This window comes from Bombus vosnesenskii, unplaced genomic scaffold, assembly GCF_011952255.1.
Source record: "Bombus vosnesenskii isolate JDL3184/JDL3185 unplaced genomic scaffold, Bvos_JDL3184-5_v1.1 scf7180000013265, whole genome shotgun sequence".
Taxonomy (NCBI): Eukaryota; Metazoa; Arthropoda; class Insecta; order Hymenoptera; family Apidae; genus Bombus; species Bombus vosnesenskii.
In genome coordinates this window covers 6,382,150-6,403,317 of record NW_022882925.1, presented here as the reverse complement: position 1 = coordinate 6,403,317, position 21,168 = coordinate 6,382,150, and the positions used below count along the sequence as shown (strand labels likewise).

At 40.2% G+C, this 21,168-nt stretch overlaps 1 protein-coding gene across 1 annotated transcript in view; it reads right to left on the bottom strand.

Moving 5' to 3' along the window:
* The window catches only part of LOC117243088, a 165,459-nt gene that overhangs the window by 84,659 nt on the left and 59,632 nt on the right, over positions 1 to 21,168 (bottom strand). The window contains exon 3 of the mRNA XM_033510278.1: positions 13,215 to 13,329. Coding sequence (XP_033366169.1) covers positions 13,215 to 13,329 — 115 coding nt within the window. The remainder of the gene's footprint in view (positions 1 to 13,214; positions 13,330 to 21,168) is intronic.

Genomic DNA, 21,168 nt, shown 5'->3' with positions numbered 1-21,168 from the left:
GTTATAGAAGGATTATTGCAGAAAAATTCAATTTAAGTACAAAATTTCTTATACTTCGATAGAATTAGTATCTATATTACGCGGATTATAGCTTGTTAATTCTGAATAATTAAATCGTTCCAGTTTCACGAGAAAACCCAACACGTCTGTACAGTTCCGCTTATAGATGAACTGGCAATTAAGTAATAACCTTTCCAGTAAGTAGATTTCCACATTGAGCCAATGAAAACAAAGAGCCACTGGAACCCTTCGTATATAATGAAGGAAAATGGCTAGAGAAGTAAGATCTGCATATGATAAAGACTGTATCGATTAACTAGATTATAACGCGTCGAATTTCCTCCATTACTTAACGTTGTTTCTGAGAAGTAACCGATCATCGAGTAAAATCCAATTTGATCGTTGAAAGAATCGATAAATTATTTATCTTCTCCCTCTTTTTGTTAGCTTTCTCGCGGAATAGTTTCCTTGAGAAGCTTTTCATTTTCAAATTCTTTAATACCTGAATTACAAGTTGGATCGTAAATTAAATTAATATAACATCGACAAAGGTTTCTTCCGAATACTAGTTCGTGACTAATTGTATAGACTTTGTTCAAATTGAAATATTGTTATCACAAATCAACCAAAGCGTCTGGACACTTGTGAGTGTATTTTCGAACTATTCCTCGCTGAAGAGAGTGGAATAAGTTACTTGCAGAAAAGATACATGGAAAGCGGCTCTTGCCAAGGAGAAATTTGGTCCACGGGACAACATGGAACTCTGTAGGACTCTCCGCCCAATAACTGAGTTATCACCATGCTGCTGGACGATACACGAATAGGGCGGTTGCGCGTATACAGTCGGCTACACGTCATATGGTGGATCCCTTTGTATCAGCCCATTCAGGAGAACATCGGCAATACCAGCGTCGCGTACATTCTCTGAGCGTACAACGAGCTGGCTTGCGCGTAATTCGTGATGCCTCGGTGGTGTGCGTCAAAACGTGAGCCCTAACGATGCGGAACGTTGGAATAAACCATGTCTCTGCGTCTGGCAGTTCGTCCCCTCTTCCATTTCTCTCTCCTTTTGTTTTATCTGCTATTCCACCCTTCGAAACAACCACCGTCTCTCGCTACGTACCTTTTCGTTTCCTCGTACTTTTTCTTTCATTCCGTTGATAACTTTTATTCCATTCTGGAAATGTGAATAGTAGGATGACAGTGGAACAAAAGACATATTCAGCACGGTTTTTCCCTAACCCATAGATGCAGATGAATAATTTCTAATACAACGTCTGAAACATTTCGCTGCATTTGGTAAGAGCGCGTATTATACGCGTGGGAGTACGCGTGATTAAGAAACGAGAATCATGCGGAATTTCAGAGGAACAGAAAGTTTAGAGAATTGAGTCTTGAAAGCTACATATCCGAATCCTAGAGCCAGAATGTTTTAAATCATACTTTTCAAACTCCAGAGGAAAGCGAATTAAAGTTACGTAAACTTTATAACGAGACCTAATATCATTACTACTATCAAGTATATTAAAAACTAAACGACTTCGACCGAAAAAATTTTAACCGTCGGGAAGAGTGGAAAACTTGAAAAGGAAAAGATGTAAAATACCATGTTTTTAAAAAGTGGATTTCTGTGATCCAAACATATATTTTAGAATTAAATTGCTATTTCACTATTTCTGTTTTATATTAAATGAACAGAAAGCTTCTCCTGTTTGTCAAGAATCGGAATATTTTCTATGTTCTACTCCTAACTCCTTATAACTCAATTGCAGAAAAAGTCATTATCGACGGTTTCTCGTGGCCAAGAAGCGATCAGGTTGAGTTCCATTTCCCGTGGAATTGGGTTAAGCTGGAACGAGTAGTCGAGAATCGCTCTTCCCGAAACATGCCAATGGCCCAGTCGGAGACACGAGTGCTGTAGTTTGTTTCTACGGTTCTGTAGGATTTGTCGTTTTTCGTTTCGAGGAGTTTCAAGTTGACTGACGTTGGTCGAGAGATGGCAACCTCTTTTTATTACTCAAGTACCAACGAGACAAGTTAGGGACCCATGGAACTTCTTCTGGTAGAATTTCCTTGTTAGAAGTTGAAGATGTATTGCTAGCTTTAGCTTCTAGCTTTCGATAGATTCTCCTATTTTCTACTTTTTTTTTTAATTGAAACGTTACTGCTTCGATTGGAAATTATTGCTAGTCGGTGCGAAATCGTAATTATTTAAGGTGAATCGCGCTTGGAGGATAATAGAGAACGACAAAAGTTTTCCAATTTCCATTAAAGCTGCAGGTAAAATCTTCCAACGAGACATTTAAAGTATCGCAACAACCGAGATTCGTCGATGAACCAACTTCCTTCCTGAATGTTCTCTGGATGCAGAAAAGTTCGCGGCGATACTAACTGCTATACAATCTCACATCGATTTCTGCCTGTAATAAAAACCACTCTGATACGAAGAACTCGGAGGAAAAATGGTGCCGCGATTTTACACGGTGGATTTTTATTTGACCAAAACCGTAAATAAATATATGCATATCCGAGAACACACGTTTCTTTTCAAATGTCTAATGTGAAATAGTAATATTAACATATGCAGGTACCAAGCTTAAATTTTCCTCTGTCCACCACTCTGCCTTATTTCTAAAACGAAATAAAACTCGCTCTGAGCCCCTCATGTATTATTCCCGCACTCTTATTCTAGCAAATTTCGCAATAAAAAACTGTAAAAAGAGCAACGAAACATATTCCGTGCAAACAACATCTGTCAAGATATCGACAAAACGGTCATCATAACGTTTCAGTATACTCCAGGCATATATTGACGGATCAAACATCATCAAACATCGACGTGCCCAAAATCGCGGTTGGTACCGCGTGTTCGTAGCTTTATCGTCGTTCAATTTAGGGGGATGTTTACCATGGAGCGGTTGGCTCGATCAGTTGTCTTCTTGCAAATTGCAAATTGGGTTTTTGCAAATTTTATATCGAGAGCTACGCCACGAACGAATTACTGACTGGCCGCAAAGAAATGGGACAACGGAGAATATTCTGCCTGATCTAATTTCGAAGGAAGCCACTTAATTTAAATGTCTGTCCTGCCGTGCACCTCCACTGCTGTTTCTCCCTTGCCCTTTATCGTTCCTTCGAGGACGGAATTAATTGCTTCTTAAAGAACTGGAATTATGTTTTCAGGAGCCATGCCTTGCTCTTGTGAAATTGTCCCTTTCCCTCGACACCATCCCCTTTTGTTTTAGATGCGGAGAACACTGGCTTCCTATTTTGCGCAAAACGAACGTCAAATAAGCCTGCTGAAGCCCGTTCTCTGTGAAGAATAATTAGCTGTAAATAGCATCGCTATTAAATAAATGCGAGTGGTACTATTGACAAAACATCTGCTTCTTCATTCGGAGCGGAACTATATAGAGAAGAAATAAAATTCACCAGAAGAGATGCGCTTATATTGTGGAAGTAAAAACAGCCTTTACGATTCGTGCAAGCCATTACGAAATATTACTTTCAATGTGATGTCCGTAAAATGGAATTTCGGTTAAACTTAGACACGTAAATTCAGAATTCGCGTGATAATAAATGACACAATGCACTATATGTAAAATAAAACTTTTCGAATTTCTATCTCGATTACTAGAAATTTGTGGCTTTGTATTTTATTACGATTAAAATCACCAATTACTAACTTGTTAATAACATCCTTTTCATTTTTACCTTCATCGCTTCGCGAACACCATTTCGTCCATCTGGTCTTTGATTAAATTCCTTCACCTATTAGCGAGAATATCGTGGCCATTCATCAGTCGCGTTTTCCGCGATCATCGAGGGAGGAAAAGCAGCAAGGAAACAGTGGTTGAACGCTTCGAGGTTGAAATGTATTCCCTGTTGAAAGGGCGAAAGCTATTCGGAAAGAATCGAGGAAGGGATCAGAGACGCGCGAAAAGTGTGACTAAAAACGGGAGTTTCGCATGGGAATTGCAAATGCAATCACTGGAATAAAAATTGGCTGTCATCTGATGTGAAACGAAAAGGGGCAAGGTGGAGGCGAGCACGGGCATGAACAGAGTCGATGGAAACAGTGGGAGAACTAGAAGGAGACAGAGGGGAAAAAATGTACGTAACCGTTAGATGAATTGGTCGGAAATCGATTTCGGCTAGCGTGACGCTTCGACTGGATTGCAAATACGAAATTGCATATGTGTATCGCGTGAACGAAGTTTATCGGATTCCTGCCCGACCAACATTTCATTCCTTTCGTAATTCACGTTGAGCGGATACTTTGAATGAAATCGGCGCGAAATTTATTCGAATAAGTGTTGCTTGAAATTATTTTGTCAGAGGAAGTCTTGCAAATTATAGAAGATTATGACAAGTAATTTACGAAATATAAATAATGGAACATTGAGTAATTAAGGAATAATGGAACATTGAGTGGAACTAAAAAGGGTAAGAAAAATACATGAATTTAGGTATTTAAAAGTCTTCCCACAAATAATACGATGTTGTTCCTGCATTATTTAGAACAATAGTATCTAACCACACTAACCACAGATGGAAAGGGGTGAATGAGAACTTGGTGCGAATGTTTATAACGAGTGATTGAATTTTGAGTGTGGCATCTAGTTCGACCTAAATTCAGGGTGGACGTGATCGAATGTGTCCTGGGAATATCTGCGTAATTTGTCTGGAATGGGTGAAAGAGAGTATAAAATAGAGGAAGGGGGAATGTACGAGTGTTAGTAAGTGCTGTGTGGAAGGTACGTGCGTGAGTAGTCGAATAGAATCGAGGCCAAATTCTCTGACTGAAATACCCAAATTGTCTATTTTCTGTGATAAAGTGAAAGGGGATTTGTTATCACCGGGAGCTTGTAAAATTTTATCAGTAATATTAGTTTAACTATTCTATTATATATAATTTTAAAATTATTTTTTCAACCAATTTCAACAAACATTTTCCACGCATTCGCCTAACATCGAGATACACCTTTTGGGCTAGTGTCGAACCAAACAACCCTTTATTTAACTTGGAATCCTAGAATTCCCCGTGTGTGGTTACGTTTCTGGTATCCAGGCGAAACAAATGTAGAGGAAATGGATCGTAGAAACAGAACGATGGCCCGCAGGATTCGAAGCTAGCCGAAATCCGACGTCTGATAAATTGTTCTGGCGGAAGAGAGAGCTACGAGCACACTTACATCGTGGAGTCTTGCACGTGCGAGACACACGCGGCCGATTTTTTTCTCCCGTGCTCCACGCCGATGAATCTTCAGAGTTTCCTCGAAAACCGATAAGGTCCCGACTGCGCCAGCGAAAATGAGTACGTTAAAGCACCGGGCGTACCAGCCAGCCTCGCCCCGATAAATTTCGGGAAAATCTTATCTTCCAAGGCATGGACGATGCGGCGAACGAGCGACTTGTAAAATAGATGAACAGTGAGATCTCTCGCGTGTATGCTTACGTTCAATAAACTTCGGCGAACTTCGTCGAACCGAGAGATCCGTAATAAAGAATCGTTGAATCGAAAGAATCGTTGTTCGAAAGTTGTTAAGTGGAAATTTCACGGCGTATAGAACGCAAGACAACGGTATATAGCGTAAAAAGATGTTCCCACGTGAAAAGATTCGAGAAGATGGTTTTAAAACGGTACAAAATTCGAGAGGAATATTTGAAGAGGAATATCGTTATCGAGGATTAAACGTGATTGCGTGAAATCGATTACGAATTTGTTGACTGATTTACAACAAACTTTTACGAACGCTGTTTCGTCGTATACGAAAAGAATTATATTTCGATAAACAGAAGTAAATACTACTTCGATAAATTAAATATGGTAATTGACAGACAATAAAATTACAATTACCAAAGCTCGATAGATTTACTCAAGCAACTAATCAAATAAATCGACGTAAGAGCTATATCGGAGCTAACTCTCCGTCGATTGTATATCCACTAGCCGTAAAGCCATAATTGCGTGTTAGACATTACGATCTCCTAACTTTACGATCGCACTTCAGTGGTTGTAAACGAATCGTTGTAAAATTTTTCAGCCTGGAAATATCGTTCCTGACGAAGTTTACAGCTGGAAGATCACACGCTTTCGAATGGTTGTCTTAAACGTCTGACTTACAGCGTCCTATTTTACTCACACTACAACGAGTTTGCGAATTCAGTCGTAAACTATTTACAAACTTAAAACTCTAAGATATTACATACGTAAAAAAATTGATATCAGCGTTATTTAAAAAATTCCTAAATTAATTTCATTCGTCGTAGAATCAAATCACAAGTTTTCTGATGTTTCAATGCAGAATTGTCGTAATTCAGTTTGTTTAAGAATTGACTTCTCATCTCTGGTAAGAGGAGAAATATGCCGAAGAGTCTCATATTTTATGCGATCCAATCATTTTTCACAGGGTGATGCGAGTCAAGTGCATCGGTTTAAACGTTCTTGACTGTTTGCATTTTAATATCGCATCCGAAGAGATGCATCGCATCAGTGCAACAGGTGACACGATTCAAAATTGTCAACATTTCGTTTGACGATAAAATCGGATCGAGGTTCACACGTAACGCCTTCTGCTACAAGGATCTCAGACAATTTCTCAAACCCTTGCGCGACAATCAGTCGCGTTCCAACACTGACACGCGTCACCGTAATGCATTTGCATATCGCGCTGACGTACGAATAACGTTTCTTTCTGGTGCGAGGGATTCAAGAGGAACTGTGCTTTGTAGATATCGATACACGAACTTTACAACTGTTCTGAAATATCAAATCACGAAGCTTTCTTTGCAGAATCACGCTACTATTTTAAAGTTTACAGTGAAGTATGCGTTTGGAAAATGTGAAAAATATTCTAGCGAAGAATATTCAATTCAATACACGATTGGAAGATCAACAGAATTAAAACACTTAAATAAACGTATAAAGTCACGGAACTACTACGGACCGTAAGATGAATACTTAAAGGAAAACAAAGAGACATTTTGTAAAACTTTGAAACGCGCGTACCTACTTATTTGTACATGTAGGTCGTGTAGAGTGGTTAAAAGGAGAGAGGAAAAACAGGGTGAAAGTGGGGAGTTCTGTGAAAGGGTAAATGAAACTGACTCTGAAATATATGCCTTCTCCATTACGAAAACGTATACTCTGACAAGGAACCTAGCTTTAACTCTTCAACGATTTGTAATCGTGTTAGAAGCATTTAAGGTCAAACGTTCATCTGTACGTTGTAGTCGGAAGACAAGAGGCCATTCTCATTCGATGTTTCTTTTCTTTTAATTGTTCTATATCCTTCTAAGATTTCGGAAATTTATTCAGTGGCAATGCGATCGAGATGGCGAAAAAGATGCTTTCTGGTCCTGTAACTTACATAAAATTAAATAAATAATACTTTAAAGATAAGTACGCGGTATACTTTCAGAACCGATTTTCTGAAGAGTGAAGTCTTCACGTTATTTTCTAGTTTCAACTCATTTTTTCATGCAGATGAAATAAGTTCGAAAGATACGTGGTATAAAAAAAGTTGCTTCTATTTGTTCAAATAAATAAATGTCAAAAACACGATACATCCTAAATTCACATTGCACCATATTATACCTCGCGCAACTTTCACGGGAGGATTTATAAAAATTCGCGATGAAAATTTCCATCTCGACGTAATATTTTCAGTGGGGTTTTTGGTAAATTAAATATTTTTCTGCTGTAACATACAGGTCTTTCCCGTCTATGTGAAAGGATTTTCGGTGGGTGCAGGCCTGCGATGAATTATTGACGGGTCTGCGGTCGACTTCGTCTCGTTGGAAAAGTAATTTATAGCCCGACACAAACCCTTAGCGAGGCTTGTAATAACAAGCGCCGCGACGATCGAATATTCTTGTGTAAAATGTCATCGACAGTAGAAAAATATCACGAATCTCCGACAACAAATCGCAGCCGGTCAATTACGTGGGGGGGAAAAATCTTTGAGCGGGAGAAAGCGCGTGGAATAAGTGTCGGTTCAAGAAAGGAAAACGTCAGCGTGGAAATTTTCCTTCGCGTTTTTCAGATGTCTCCGAGCAAAGTGGAAATATATGAAATATGCGTACTTTACATTATTTATAAGATATTTAAAAAATGTGTCGAATAATATTTTTGACCAAAAATGTTAGAATCACGTATCTCATATTTTAATGAACAATTTGTATCTTAATAAAATTTGTGAAGAAAATTGTAAAAGAAAAAGATCGGTCGGTCCTCTATAATATCCAATATGAAGATTATTCGATGCATTAAAAATAAAAAAAGAAACGACTATTGTTGCATTCTGCAGGGAAGAAAGATTATAACAGCGAACAGTAAAGGAATAATGATCGATCAGAATGCTATTCTTCTTATAAAAGACCCAAACACCAATAAAGTTTGTTAAAATATGGGAGGAAGCTCCAATGCGGGACGTAAACAGCCGCTATTACCTTTCCTCGATAATTGAGATCATATTCCATCGTAAGAATAGGAATTTAAAAAATAGAAAGAAATAACTAAGGATTTGTAAAGTTCATAGTCATTCAAGAATCGTTTTTCTACCTTTTTTTATAACAATCATTACTCAATTCCTATATATCCACTTTCATCATTCTCCAATAATATTCAACTTTTATCTATCGATATTAATTCTACAATTCTATCCTTCTTTTTTTCTCTCCTCTCCAGATAGCTGACACTCAATCAGAAGACTGTACCATTGATATCATCGACGAGCTACCATTCACCATGAATTCCAGATAGATTCAGGGAGCTTCTGCTCTGTTAAATCCGTTCAGATTTCCATCGAGCGGGCGCCACGTCCGAAAAGAAATATTCTCGGCAAGAAAAGTATCTTCAGTTTGGTCGAGGTAATATCCGGTGTTCCCTCGATCCAGAATTTCCGAAGTTGCAGGAAAAAAGGCGCAGCCTGGGCGCAAGGAGAACAAGTCACCTTGTTCCAGGGTTTCGTGCACAATAGCCGTTTCAGGGGCGAGACTATCCGAAGGTTGAAATAACGGCTAGTGCGATTTCCAATCTCTGTAGCCGAAAATCGTGCTTGATCCCTGTGCGGGCAAAGAAGTGTAGAGCTCATAGAGCCTCGAAAACTTTTCGGCTTTCGAACGCGATAAGGGAAAAAAGGAGTCGGGGGTGACCCACTTGGATTACAGGCAAAATACGCCACAACGAAATCCTTTCATCCCTTAATACCGATTTCCCTCGCCGACTGACTGGCGTGTCGTCTCACCTTGACACGACAGAGTGAACCGGTAACACGAATCTAAGATTTGATTTTTGTGATGCGAAGCTCCCGGAAGAATAAGAATGTCGAAGTACGACCGACCCTGACTGGATACTTAATACACTTAAGATAAGCGTTAAAGTTATTAAAGTTAGTGCTTTTTCATAGCTTCGTTAGAAGTCTACCTTCGTAAGAAGTTTATCTGAAATTGGCGAATTCTCAATGATTTATGAATGGCAACGTTTGATGTTTGATGCAAAAGTCGATGGAACTTCCGCAGCTTTTCGTAGGATTTTGTTAGAATTATTAAAGTTCAAAAGCTGAAAACTTGGACATAATAATCCATCCAAAGAAGCTTGTGGTTTAATTAACGTACGGTTTAATTAGTAAAAATTCATTCGAAATTGAGATAATCTCTCATGAAAACTAATACGACGGATGATTAATCAACTATTTTTTCTACATGTACATTTTCACAAATCTTCTATTTTCTCTCCAAGTAATATTGATAAATTTTCCAATTTAATCGACTACGCTCCCAAAGAATTTCTGAATTTTGGTATTTATTTGTTCAATAAGTCAAGCGATTAACTTCGACGCAGTTGATCGTTCTATCACCTCCGGCTGGAATAACGTTTAATTACCCATATCGTACATTGAATTATACACAATTATCTCCCATTGAATTATCAACTGCACAATTTATTAAACGATTAATGTTGATGAAATAAACAAGTAAAACAACGGTACGTGTCCTTGCGATCTTAAAAGTTATACCGTCGGTAAGCGGAACGTAACCGCTGTTTTGCTTGCTGCTGCTTCTCTGGTTTTAACCTAACAAGAATAAACCTCCCTCGAGAGGATAAAGACACGGTGGTTCAGCTGCGCGGGCGAAGAAGTCGGAAAGTGAACAGGATGAAGCAACGAGAGGAAACGAGAGAGAAAAAGGAGATAGTGGTGCAGAAATGCAGCAGAGAAATAGATTATGGCCTGCGGGCGAGAGAGGAACTCCGTTATTCCTCGAGGAAAAGAGATTACAAGATGTATCATCGCTGAGGCTTGCCAAGACTTTATGGAGCTGTAACCGTTACGATGATCGGGTCGTTAATGCCATGTAATAGCATCGATCCGGATAAACTTAACTCGATCATTTGGAAGGACATCAAACATTGGCAAAATCAGATTCTCGTTTTTGAATACTTCTCTTCCCATTAATTAAAAAAAAAATAAAAATAAAAAAAATGATAGCAAACTGTTTCAACTCTTAATTTCCAAGTATACAGAAATTAGACTTGTCAGATGATCTAATATAAATTGCAGCTGCAAAAAATTAAATTGCAAGAGGAAGTTAAGCTTGAAAAAAGGTCAACGTAGGATTTAGGGTAGATTACTAACTACACAACCTCTGTAAATGGGAACATATTTTATAAGAAGATTGTCCGTAGTCCTCTCTTTAAAAGAAAACTTAGAAATTCCAAATCCTCCTATTTCCTCGATGACTGACTACCATTTTTCTATCCACAATTACATTATCGAGAAACTTTCACATTCTACAAGCATCGGTCGCTGTCTGAAAATGAAAATTACTATTTGTTTCAGCTTCCACGAAAACTGAAACACGTATATCTAATACTGTTTCGCAATTTTGTTTCGGCCAGCAGTGGTGCTTGACGTCCAACACGATCCGAGAAAATAGGATTTTCAGGAGGATTCCATTTTTGCTACGGGCGAACAACATAGAAGGACAATGTGCCGACGATTCAAAAAGCTGATTGTGTTTTCTGATAATGATTTACGATATGTAATATTCGGACTTCGTTCCGTTGGTTTTGCAACTCGGTTGGTCGAATGTTACCGAAATTGGTTCAACTGGTTCGCCCTGTTCCTTTCCCCGTGAATTTTTTTTACGGTGCCGTGTATCTTTTTAGTAACGTCTAAAGTAAATATCTACAGCAAATACTGGAGGTGGATTTTGGCAGACGCAATGGTAACACGGTCGATCTTTAAAAATCTAAATGAAAAAGCTGATACTCGAGATATTTATTTTCCTTTGCGTAAAATGTACAACTGCGTTTTTCATATACACCGTATTTCTGATGAGATGATTTGTAGGTGTTTTTTTACAAAAAAGTATCGATAGGATGGCAATGATGCTGACAATATAGCGAGTATCGATTAAAAATTAAAGATATTTTATCTTTACGGAAACGGAGGATTCAACTTGACTTGAAAATTGAATTTTGAAATTTTTTGTTAAAAAAGAGAGATTCGATGAAAAACAACTGCTCGCCTCAAACAAAAGGAATCTCAATTTCTGTTTCTCGATATATCCTAATTCAATTTTACCAAACCCAAGCTTATTCTATAGAAACGTACGAGTATTTTCCCAAACAATAAAAAAAAAGACCCTCGGCCGAAAAAATCCCCCAGTCTCCCGTGTTACCCTATCGATTCTACTTACACCTTCCCCAAATCTAAAAAGACATCAAAAGAAACGGTTCAATCGTTCACGGTTGCGATAGAACGCCCGAAAAAGACCTCGAGGCCATCTTCCACCCTCGCGTAAACCATTAACCCCCTCCTCCTCGACATCAGATCCATTCAGCGTCGCAAACAAAAGGCGAAGTAAAGTTGGCAGCTGGTTTCATTGCCAGCAGAGAGTGACTTTTAATAACCGACTGGCTTCGCGACTCGGTTAAGACTTACTTAAATAGCCGAAGAAGGGAAAAGAAGCGCGAAAGGAGGAAGACGCGACCCCTCGGAGGTTGTTGCCAGTGCGTATCGAGAGAGCTGGTTGCTAGCCGTGCAAGTGGAAACGAGAGGTTGCCGTGCTAGACAGAGACCCAGGAGCGAATCCTTTTGTTCTTGGCGGGCGTTTTGTTTGAGGATTACGAGCTTATGAAGTATTCGCGTTTATCTGCAGCAACTACACGACCAAGGGTAGAAACGAGCGACGACGAGGTTGCAGACGCAAACTAAAGCGAGACAACTAAAACCGGGGCTTGGATGTCTGTTAATCTGCGAGCGGTTCTGCTGATTTCGAATTAATTATCGCGTTAAACTGCTGTTCGCATTTAATTTCTATTCGTGCTGTTGCTAGCTCCGCCGTAAATAATCGTCCGGTACTCCGTTGATTTTTATCGCTTCCCCGCCGCTTTTTCTCTACGGTTCATCGCTCAAAATATTTCGGAAATTTCTAATTCTACGATGTAAGCGAATTTGTCAAGGCAAGAAATTTGGCGACGATGATTCAGTACTGATTGAGTCGTTGCGAACGCTATTAACGAAATCGACGAAGATTTTTTGGCGAATCGAATATCCTAATATATTTACATAGATATCGATCGTATGAATTTATTTAATCTGTTGTAAATAATTACATTGTAATAATTACGATTTCCTGCTTTGCTTTTGTTGAAATAGAGAGTATTTGAAAAAGAGAAGTCTACGCTGATAAATGATAATTTATTGGCTCGATTGAACTCAAATAATTCTTCAGCGTTGATTATATCAGCTTATTAAATACTAAATTAACGATACGCTTTGTAATTTGTCAGTAGCGTAAGTGAATATTCCGACATTCAAATTTCGAATTTAATACTTACACTTAGTTCCGCTACGCTCTCATTCATCTCGTAATTGCAATTTTTTCTATATTACTATCTCTGATTTATTGCGGCAAGAAGAAAGCACTATTATTAGAATTCTGATACATGTATATAAAATGTAGGATGATTGTTTTCCAATAAATTTCATCCGCAAACAATCTTCTCTTTCAAAAAACATTTTCCATCATGCGTGCTCCGACGACATCGTTACTATTTAAAGAGAGTGTATATATAAATCGGTAAGAGCGAAAGGGTTGATTTAACGTCGATAAAAATGAAGCGTCGGCGTAAAAAGGTTTATAATAGGCCTGTTTATGATAACCTAATAACACATGCATGTCGCAGGTTAATCAACTCTTACCTCATTTTCGATACGACGGTAGGGGTGAACTCCAGTTGAGTGAATCCTAAATCCTGTGACAGTATATCCTCCAGGCTATTGTATTTTACATACGAACAGGGCGGTGTAGAAATAGCTGAAAGAATTATTCGGTTTTATTGAAAATCGATACACACAATCATTCATTTCAGGCTTTAAATTTAATTTTAAATTATCTACAATAAACATTCGAAGCGATATCGACGGAAGATAATTGAAATTTAATATTTGTCAGGATATAACTCAGTTCTATTGTACAACAATGGAAATTTCTTTCGATTTATTTCAAAATATTTTACATTTTGATCTTTTTCATCGCATTTTCCGCTGCAAACTTTCAATCTGGTTTTATCCGACGGGTTGCGACGATACGTTCAGAAACACGTAGCCTGTCTGCTAAGAAACCGGTGTTTATTTATTTATTTCTTCCGACATGCAATAATTTTTCCCGTACAGCTCGCGCCTCTGTTAATTTAATATTTAAATCATGCTCCGCGAAATTGAACATCGTGCCATTTTGGACTTGTGCCGGCTATGCCAGGCTCACTTTGTTCGGCCATGGAACCGCATGAAAGGCTGAAAGGGTGGCGCTCGAATAACGAGCCGACGGCGTTAAGGTCGAAAAATCAATAGGGTCGCGTACATTCCTCATAAATAAATATGAATATCGCGTATCCTAGCCCTGCGCGGACGAGTATCGAGCGTAAATTTATTATAACGACGGGTGCATGGCACCGCGTCGATCCTCGATTCGCCGTTAAACCGGAACCAGCGCGGATCGATTCGATTCTCGATAGCGGATCAATGCGGTACCGCGTTTGTATTTGCGTTTCGCGGGCTGCTGCGTTTTACGCTTTGATAAAAAGTGAAAGCAGCAACCGGGAAATTTAATTGGTGTTTTCGGAATTTAACGGTGATCGGCTGTTATAGAATTTTCTTTAATTCGGATATCGACGTCCTGTTGTTTTATCACGAGACATCGAAGGTAATCGTTCAAGCCGGTACGGTGTTTTATAACAAAATGTGTAATTCTATGGATTGAATGAGATAAAAGTCCCACGAGCATCAAGAAGACCGCGAACAGTACGATATTCACCTTGTAGAAATCTGAAATCCAGAAACAAGCGAGCGTATCAAAGGACGCGGAAAGAGAGGGAGGTTTCTTGCGCGAAGGCTCTTGTTCTTAAATTCCCGAAGGGAATAGGGATTCAAGCAACTGCAGCGCAAAGAGCTACTGACAAGGGAAGAAGATAGAATGCCGTATTGTAAAAGAAGCGATGAAGGCTTTCTTCGTCTATGATAAATTTTCATCAAGGCACAATACTTCTTCCTTTCTTGAATAGTAAAATTAAACAATTTTTTCGCTTTTAATATATCTCCTACAATACCTTTCCTTTTTTTGAAATGTCTCTAATCCAAAGAGTTACTAAGGCCAGCGTCGTAAAGCGAGGTATAAATTTTCTCTTTATTAATGACATATACACAATACGCCTTCATCAAGGCGTAATCCTTTTCCCATTAATAATAAAAGAAGATTTTTGTTTCAAATTTGATTTGCTCTTTCCGATACTTTACGTGACAAACAGAAAGGTAATGTCTCAGATTCCGATTCCAAAACGATGTACTGCTAAATCCAGTACTACATAGAAACTACGAACAGTGGAAACCACTTCTACTTCAACAAATACCGACTGAAACAACAAGAAGTACGAGAAGAACGAAAACTTAACGGAATAATGCAGCTACACTGTAGTTGGTAGTTTCGCGTAGTGCTTAAGTTTCGCGTTGTTATTAAAGGATTAGTGTTACACATACATATAATTCCAGAAAAGATGCTTATTATGACAGGGTAGAATAAATTCAGGATTCAGAAATGAATGTAAATTCCAATGGAGCGGAAGAAAGCCGCGAAGAGACAATAAGCAGCTGTATTTGCTTAAGCTGTCACACACGATAACGACGAAAAAAATATCAATCGACCAATCTGATTGAATGGCAATTCACTGATCGTTCCAATCACTGTAATGAAACCACAAGAGAGCGCGGACAGGTACAAAACATAACACCAATCTGCAAAAAGGTTGGTCCATAAATTCCCGGAAAAGTGAATTATAACAGGCTCTCGCAGCCGGCGAACATAAATCCATCTCTACCAAACCATTATCTCAAATTGTTCGCCGCTTTTAAAAAAATTCCCTCGACGGGAGCGACTCGGCGTGGAGGCGAGGAAAGACGGTAAAAGAAGGGGGGCCGGGCGAAGAAAACGCAAACTTCCGAATCCCATGGGCATAGGGGATGGGGTCACGATTGTTGGTGCGCGCGCGCGTACACTCGCCCTCAAATGGGGGTGCAACTTCTAGTCGGCGAGTTTCGAAGGCGCCTCGAGCACCTTTGAGCTCTGGAGTTTATACTTACTGCAGACAGCTCGCTTTACAGCGGGAAATAGCTTTCTCAACCCCCTCCCCCGGCCTCTGGTTACCAGGTTCCGGGCCAAGGGTTGAGAGAATTTGTCGTGTTTTAAGCCGAGCTGAGGAAAAAACCGAGAGCAATTCGCGGCCCCGTGACGTTCAACGACTTCGGAAGAAATGAGGAAACGTCAGGTACCCTAAGGAACTTGACTCGCGCCAAGCGCGAAAGAACCTCATCGATTTTACAATCTCCGCGCCTCCTGCTCTCCTCCCTTCACAGGCTATTACCTCTTCCACGTCCCCACCTGATAACTCCATGTCCCGAAATTTCCTCCACTCTTTCCTCCTGTCGTGTCCTCTTTTTCTACTCCTGTCTCTCCTTTCTATCTCACGCTTGTCCCGCCTTCTTCTTTTTCCAACCATCACCCATCCTCATCCTTCCTCTGTCGCTCTATCTACCTTGGACGCTTTTTTTCAGGCGGTATTATGTTCTGCTGATTCGCAGTTAATGAGGCGAGATCAGACCCATGAGGCTATCCTGTATAAATCGAGGGTGCTTGCAAATTATGAAAAAAATTCCTCTCTCTTCATAGATGCATGGAAAATTCTGACAACAGAGGTACGTTTCGTAGCAAGAGATCGAAGCGAACACCGTGATATTATCTTATGGCTTTCAAGATATATCTATCGTTTATATTTAATGATAGCAATGGGAAAAGTCATGTTTTTGAAAATTGAGTTCCCTTTGTTCCAATTACGTTTCAAGTTAACTGGCAAAAATACACGGTCGGTAATTAGTACTCTTCTAGAAATTATAACAATTTTCTTCTCATACGCTGGAAATATTACATTTCGAGGAAGAGAGTAGAGTTTCCCTCTTGAGTTTCACATTTATGCAGGCGCACGACGAAACGTTGATATTCATTTCCTGGTTCCGTTCCCATTAATCCCCGCATAAAAATGAAGTAGAATTGAAAACGCAACGCACGAGCGCATGGGTTTATTTTAAGTGAAATAAATTTCGTTAAGTAAATTAATATTTTCGCGTCGTGTGTAAAAACGCGCAAGTGACCGTCAAAATTATATTCCTGTATTTTGTGGGGACTGTGTGATGTAATAAAACTTTATACGTGGCCCGACGTTGAATAAACGACTATGAAAACTACACACATCTGACGCACGCGAGGCAATTTAAAATTGTTTGAGCTGTAAACGCGTCAGACATGCGGACGCCTATTTCGTGACAGGAAGTTAAGAATGTGGATAAGTTTCAGAAAACAATGTGAAATTCAATTCTATGCCGTTTGCCAAAGCCTCGTTGAAATTTGACAGACCATGGCTTCTTCTCTGTTGATTCAGAAATCCTACATCTGCTATATGTATGTTTGTACATGCACCTATCTATTTATTCGTCAATCTACGTACGCCGGTCTCTTTACGTGTTTACTCCTCGTTAATGTTTCACACTCGACACGTTCGCATCTTATTTGGCTTACTTGGCTGTTCGAGCTCGTCTTTTAACTCGAATCCTTCGAAATCACCGTATCACTCGACAACGTGCTCGAATGAAATGTTAAAACGTAAAATTACGGAATATAGGTCCTGCCGTTATGCTTCTTATCTGAAGAAACGGTAACGGGCGACAGTGAATCGAGACGTCCCAACAAAAATTTCACCCCCTTTTCAACTAACTTCATTCATTACCGAGAAAGATCCTCCGAGAGCATTTCCACGTGAAAACATCAAGCCAGAAGACTTACCGCCTTTCAGAGCCAGATGACGCGTTTTATTAATTACAAACTAAATCGCCAGCTCGTGGCTGCGTTAAACAAATCAACGAACTCGTACGAATTATTCTAATTTTTTATTATTTTCAAGCTTTTCCTAAGTTGAATCGAAAATCTGTTTCGCCAACTTTTCTAAAATCATTCGAACATCTCCTTTTCCTTATGATTTACGAGAATTCATTGAATCTGAACATTTCGCAGAACGTTCTGTGGAAGCACGTGCTTTTAAAGGGTTCCATTAATACTCGCACAAGTAACTGAAATGCACTTCATTTCTACAGAAGCTCCGCGCGATCGTGAATCATGTTAACAATTAATTGAATGCGTTGCACCCGCGAGACGTGGCCGTACATACCGGACGAGGTTTCCTCGCCAACATTTCGGCCGTGTAACGCGTCACACGTGTGTTACAGCGTGACGCCTGGACGAGGGTAGATTTTCATGAAGCTTTTGAAAATCCAAATTAGCTAGACCGGTGACAGGTGTGTCATCCGGCGTAATTTAAAACGTGGACCGTCCAGTTCCATGAAATAGCTGGTAATCCCATGAAACTGATAAATCTCGCAGGAATCCAACAAAGTTACATAAAGAGAACAAAATGATACTTCGTACTAGCAGGCGATCCCAGATTTTTCCACAGTAATATAAATCTTCCTTGATTATATTCGTCGACGGACCATTTGCTTCGATAATCCACGAAACGCACTCTGTCTTTGATCAATTTTCCGTATCGAAAGCCGCAAAAAAGATTGCTCAGTACGATCGTCAATTCAAAGCTTTCATCGTTCACAATCGATATTCGAAAGCATTGAAAAATGGACAGGTACGAAGGATTTTGAAGCAACAAATAACCAACGCGAACAGCCATATCGTGGTAGCAATGGTATCATCGAAGAGGGAAACGTCAAAATCCCGATATTCTCGATATCCAACATTAACCGGAAAGCGGCCTCTTTAAGCCAAGTTCCGGCGATCTGGCATCAAAGGGCCGACGGTTCTTTCAAGAGCAACGTTTGGAAAAGGCGCAACATACCACCGAAAAGGGTGGTGCACGAACGATCCCCTTGAAGGCCGATTCTAGCCAGCGCACAGCAGGCCAGCCAATTTTTGTGAGTGCACCTTGAAATAATCATAGCTTTTCAAGCTAAGTGGAGTCCCTGGTACATACGTAGAAACGTGGGTACAGGCGGCTGTAGCCGAGAAAGCGGCAGCCACCCCGTGTCGAGACACACGTATACTCGTCTCTCGATGTGCCAACCTCTACTGATACACGGACCTCCGCGACGATACGACCGTCTAAGATGGCTGTAAAGACGCGAGTATCTGGCAGATGCTGGTCGTGTGGATGCTATATAATATTCATGCAGCGATATTGCATCTTGAGTGGTGCCATTAGAGCGGAGCGTCAGCCATCGCGGTCTCGTGGCGGTTTGTTGTTCTCCTGGCGCCTTACTCGCTATTCAACCACACACACTCCTGACGACCGTCTCTTTCCTCTCCAACCCGTCGTCATCAGACTTCCTCCGGTCTTTGCTATTCGCCAGTTACGTAAAGGCGTCGCTGGAGTGAAACTTATTTCTTAAAGAACGAAGTTTCTCCTTGTTGCGCGTATTTTAGCCGAAAATGACACCTTCCGCAGCAATTTGTATGCTTAATCGTATGCTTTGATCGCTTAAACCGAGCAAAATTTCTTTCTTTCTATGCGAGAAACTTTATAGAAGCGATAAAAATTCATACACAGGAATCGGGGATGCATGATCTCGCATAGAAATTTTGCAGCGGATGAAAAGAATCTGTGTTGAGCATGTAGAGACCCTCCCAGGTGTACTGTGACTGATAGAACGCATTAAAAAAGATTGTGAATGCGAGCCTAAATCTTAAATCCTTCCTCTCGCATTAAAGTTTCGAATGGCATTAAATCCACGTGGCAGCAACAATATCGGAACTATTACTCAACGTTTCATTAAAGTTTCGTCGTTACGAAGCCGGGCATTAGCATGGTACGTGACAAAATGGTATCCGCAAGTTAATGACGAAAAATGGTTTCTTATTTTTCGCGTTGACAGGAAAAGGACGGTTCCAGGGATCAAAAGCGTTTCACCACGCAATTCTTCAGGGACACCGAAGAGGACGTTAAGTATTCATCGGGCGTTTTCGCGTCTTCATGCCTTCTCGTCACTCTGCACGGCGTGTCTTCGAAAGTGGGATCGCTGAGTCTCTCCGCCCTCACCCTCCATAACCGCCATTATCGCTCGCTTCTCACCCTCGATTCTGCTCCTCACCCTTCGACTTAATGCCTCGTCCGTTCTCAGCGTTGCGTCGACTCGAAATTACTTATAAACGAGGCTCAAACATATTAATCCCGAATACTTTCTACGTACGTGTCGACAGAAATATTCTTATTATAAAATCTTTTCCGAAAATTCCCTATGCTCCTTCGTTTCTTACAAGGCTACGCTATACTCAAGATAAAAATGCAAATACCGAATACTATCAACCAACGAAATATTTTAGCTGTGAGTAATATATATTATATATTACAAAGGAATTGAATAAAACAATATTGAATGGAAACACGAAAATCGTCTATGTTTTTTAGGAACATTTTTCAGGGAAATTCTAAAGCAAGTCGCAAAGGTCCCATTCGTTTTATTAGATTTACGACACGTCGACGTTTGTTTCATCACTGCTATTACAATTTTACCGGGGCGTGGTGAAACTTTTTCGCCTCGAGTTACCATGGATGGGTATCGCAGCAAATAATTTTGTTTCGCCCGATTGCAGGACCCTCTTAAATTGTCAAGGTCCATTTATAGTCCGGCAAGTACGTCGGATTGTAACAGATGCCGACATGCTAAGAGCTTTTCATTCTACCGCCTACTCTTTCGAGCTTTATAGGATTTCGTGGCTTTTTATGCCGCAGGTACAGCAAGGAAGAAAGGGACTGGAAAGCTTCTACAAGGAAATGGATTGCGGGGACGAAATCGTAAGCCTGCCAAGTAGCGTCAGAAAGAGGCTCGTCTGTCAAGTACAAATACTCTTCTACCTCGAGTAACGCGCTCTCTGGCGTCCGACGTTCTTCGAAATTCTGAGAACTCCAAATAAGAGTTTCGTTGAAGATCTACTGAAAATTGATTATATCTTGCAAGCAAGTGTTCTATGTTCATGATAATAGAGAAGGAAATTACAACTCGCGGTTCGTTCACGATTTAAATGTAACTCTGAAAACGTTGCGAAACGTTTTGCATGGTTGGCAAATACATAGTACGTACTTAGCATTAACGAAGTAGCTTGATCATTAAGCGCGATGTATAATAAACGCAATTGCTTTCGAAGCATCGAGCCAAAATTGCCACCGACGAGAACAAATAGATTACTTTCAGGTAAAAGCAACGAAGCCCCACGAGGACTGGATTATTCGAAGCAGAGCGCGGTAAAAATAATCGTCGACGCAGCGAGAGAACGCTCACCGAGTTCAGTCATTCTCTTCCCCTGAAGCGGCAAGATGGCCGGCCAAAACAAAGAGCTGGGAATGACGTTGTTTACGAGGCTCGATTGTTTTAAAAAGAGACGAAGGTCGAGCATCGCTGCCGGTGTTCCCACGGGAGTAACGAAGAAGAACTGAAAGAACGGGAAGAGCCGCGGAAGAGCGAAAGAGCGAAAGAGAGGAGGGTTTGGGAAGCGCACAAAGAGGGCTGGAACTGCAACGAGCAGAGGGATAAAGAGGGACATCGAGGAGGG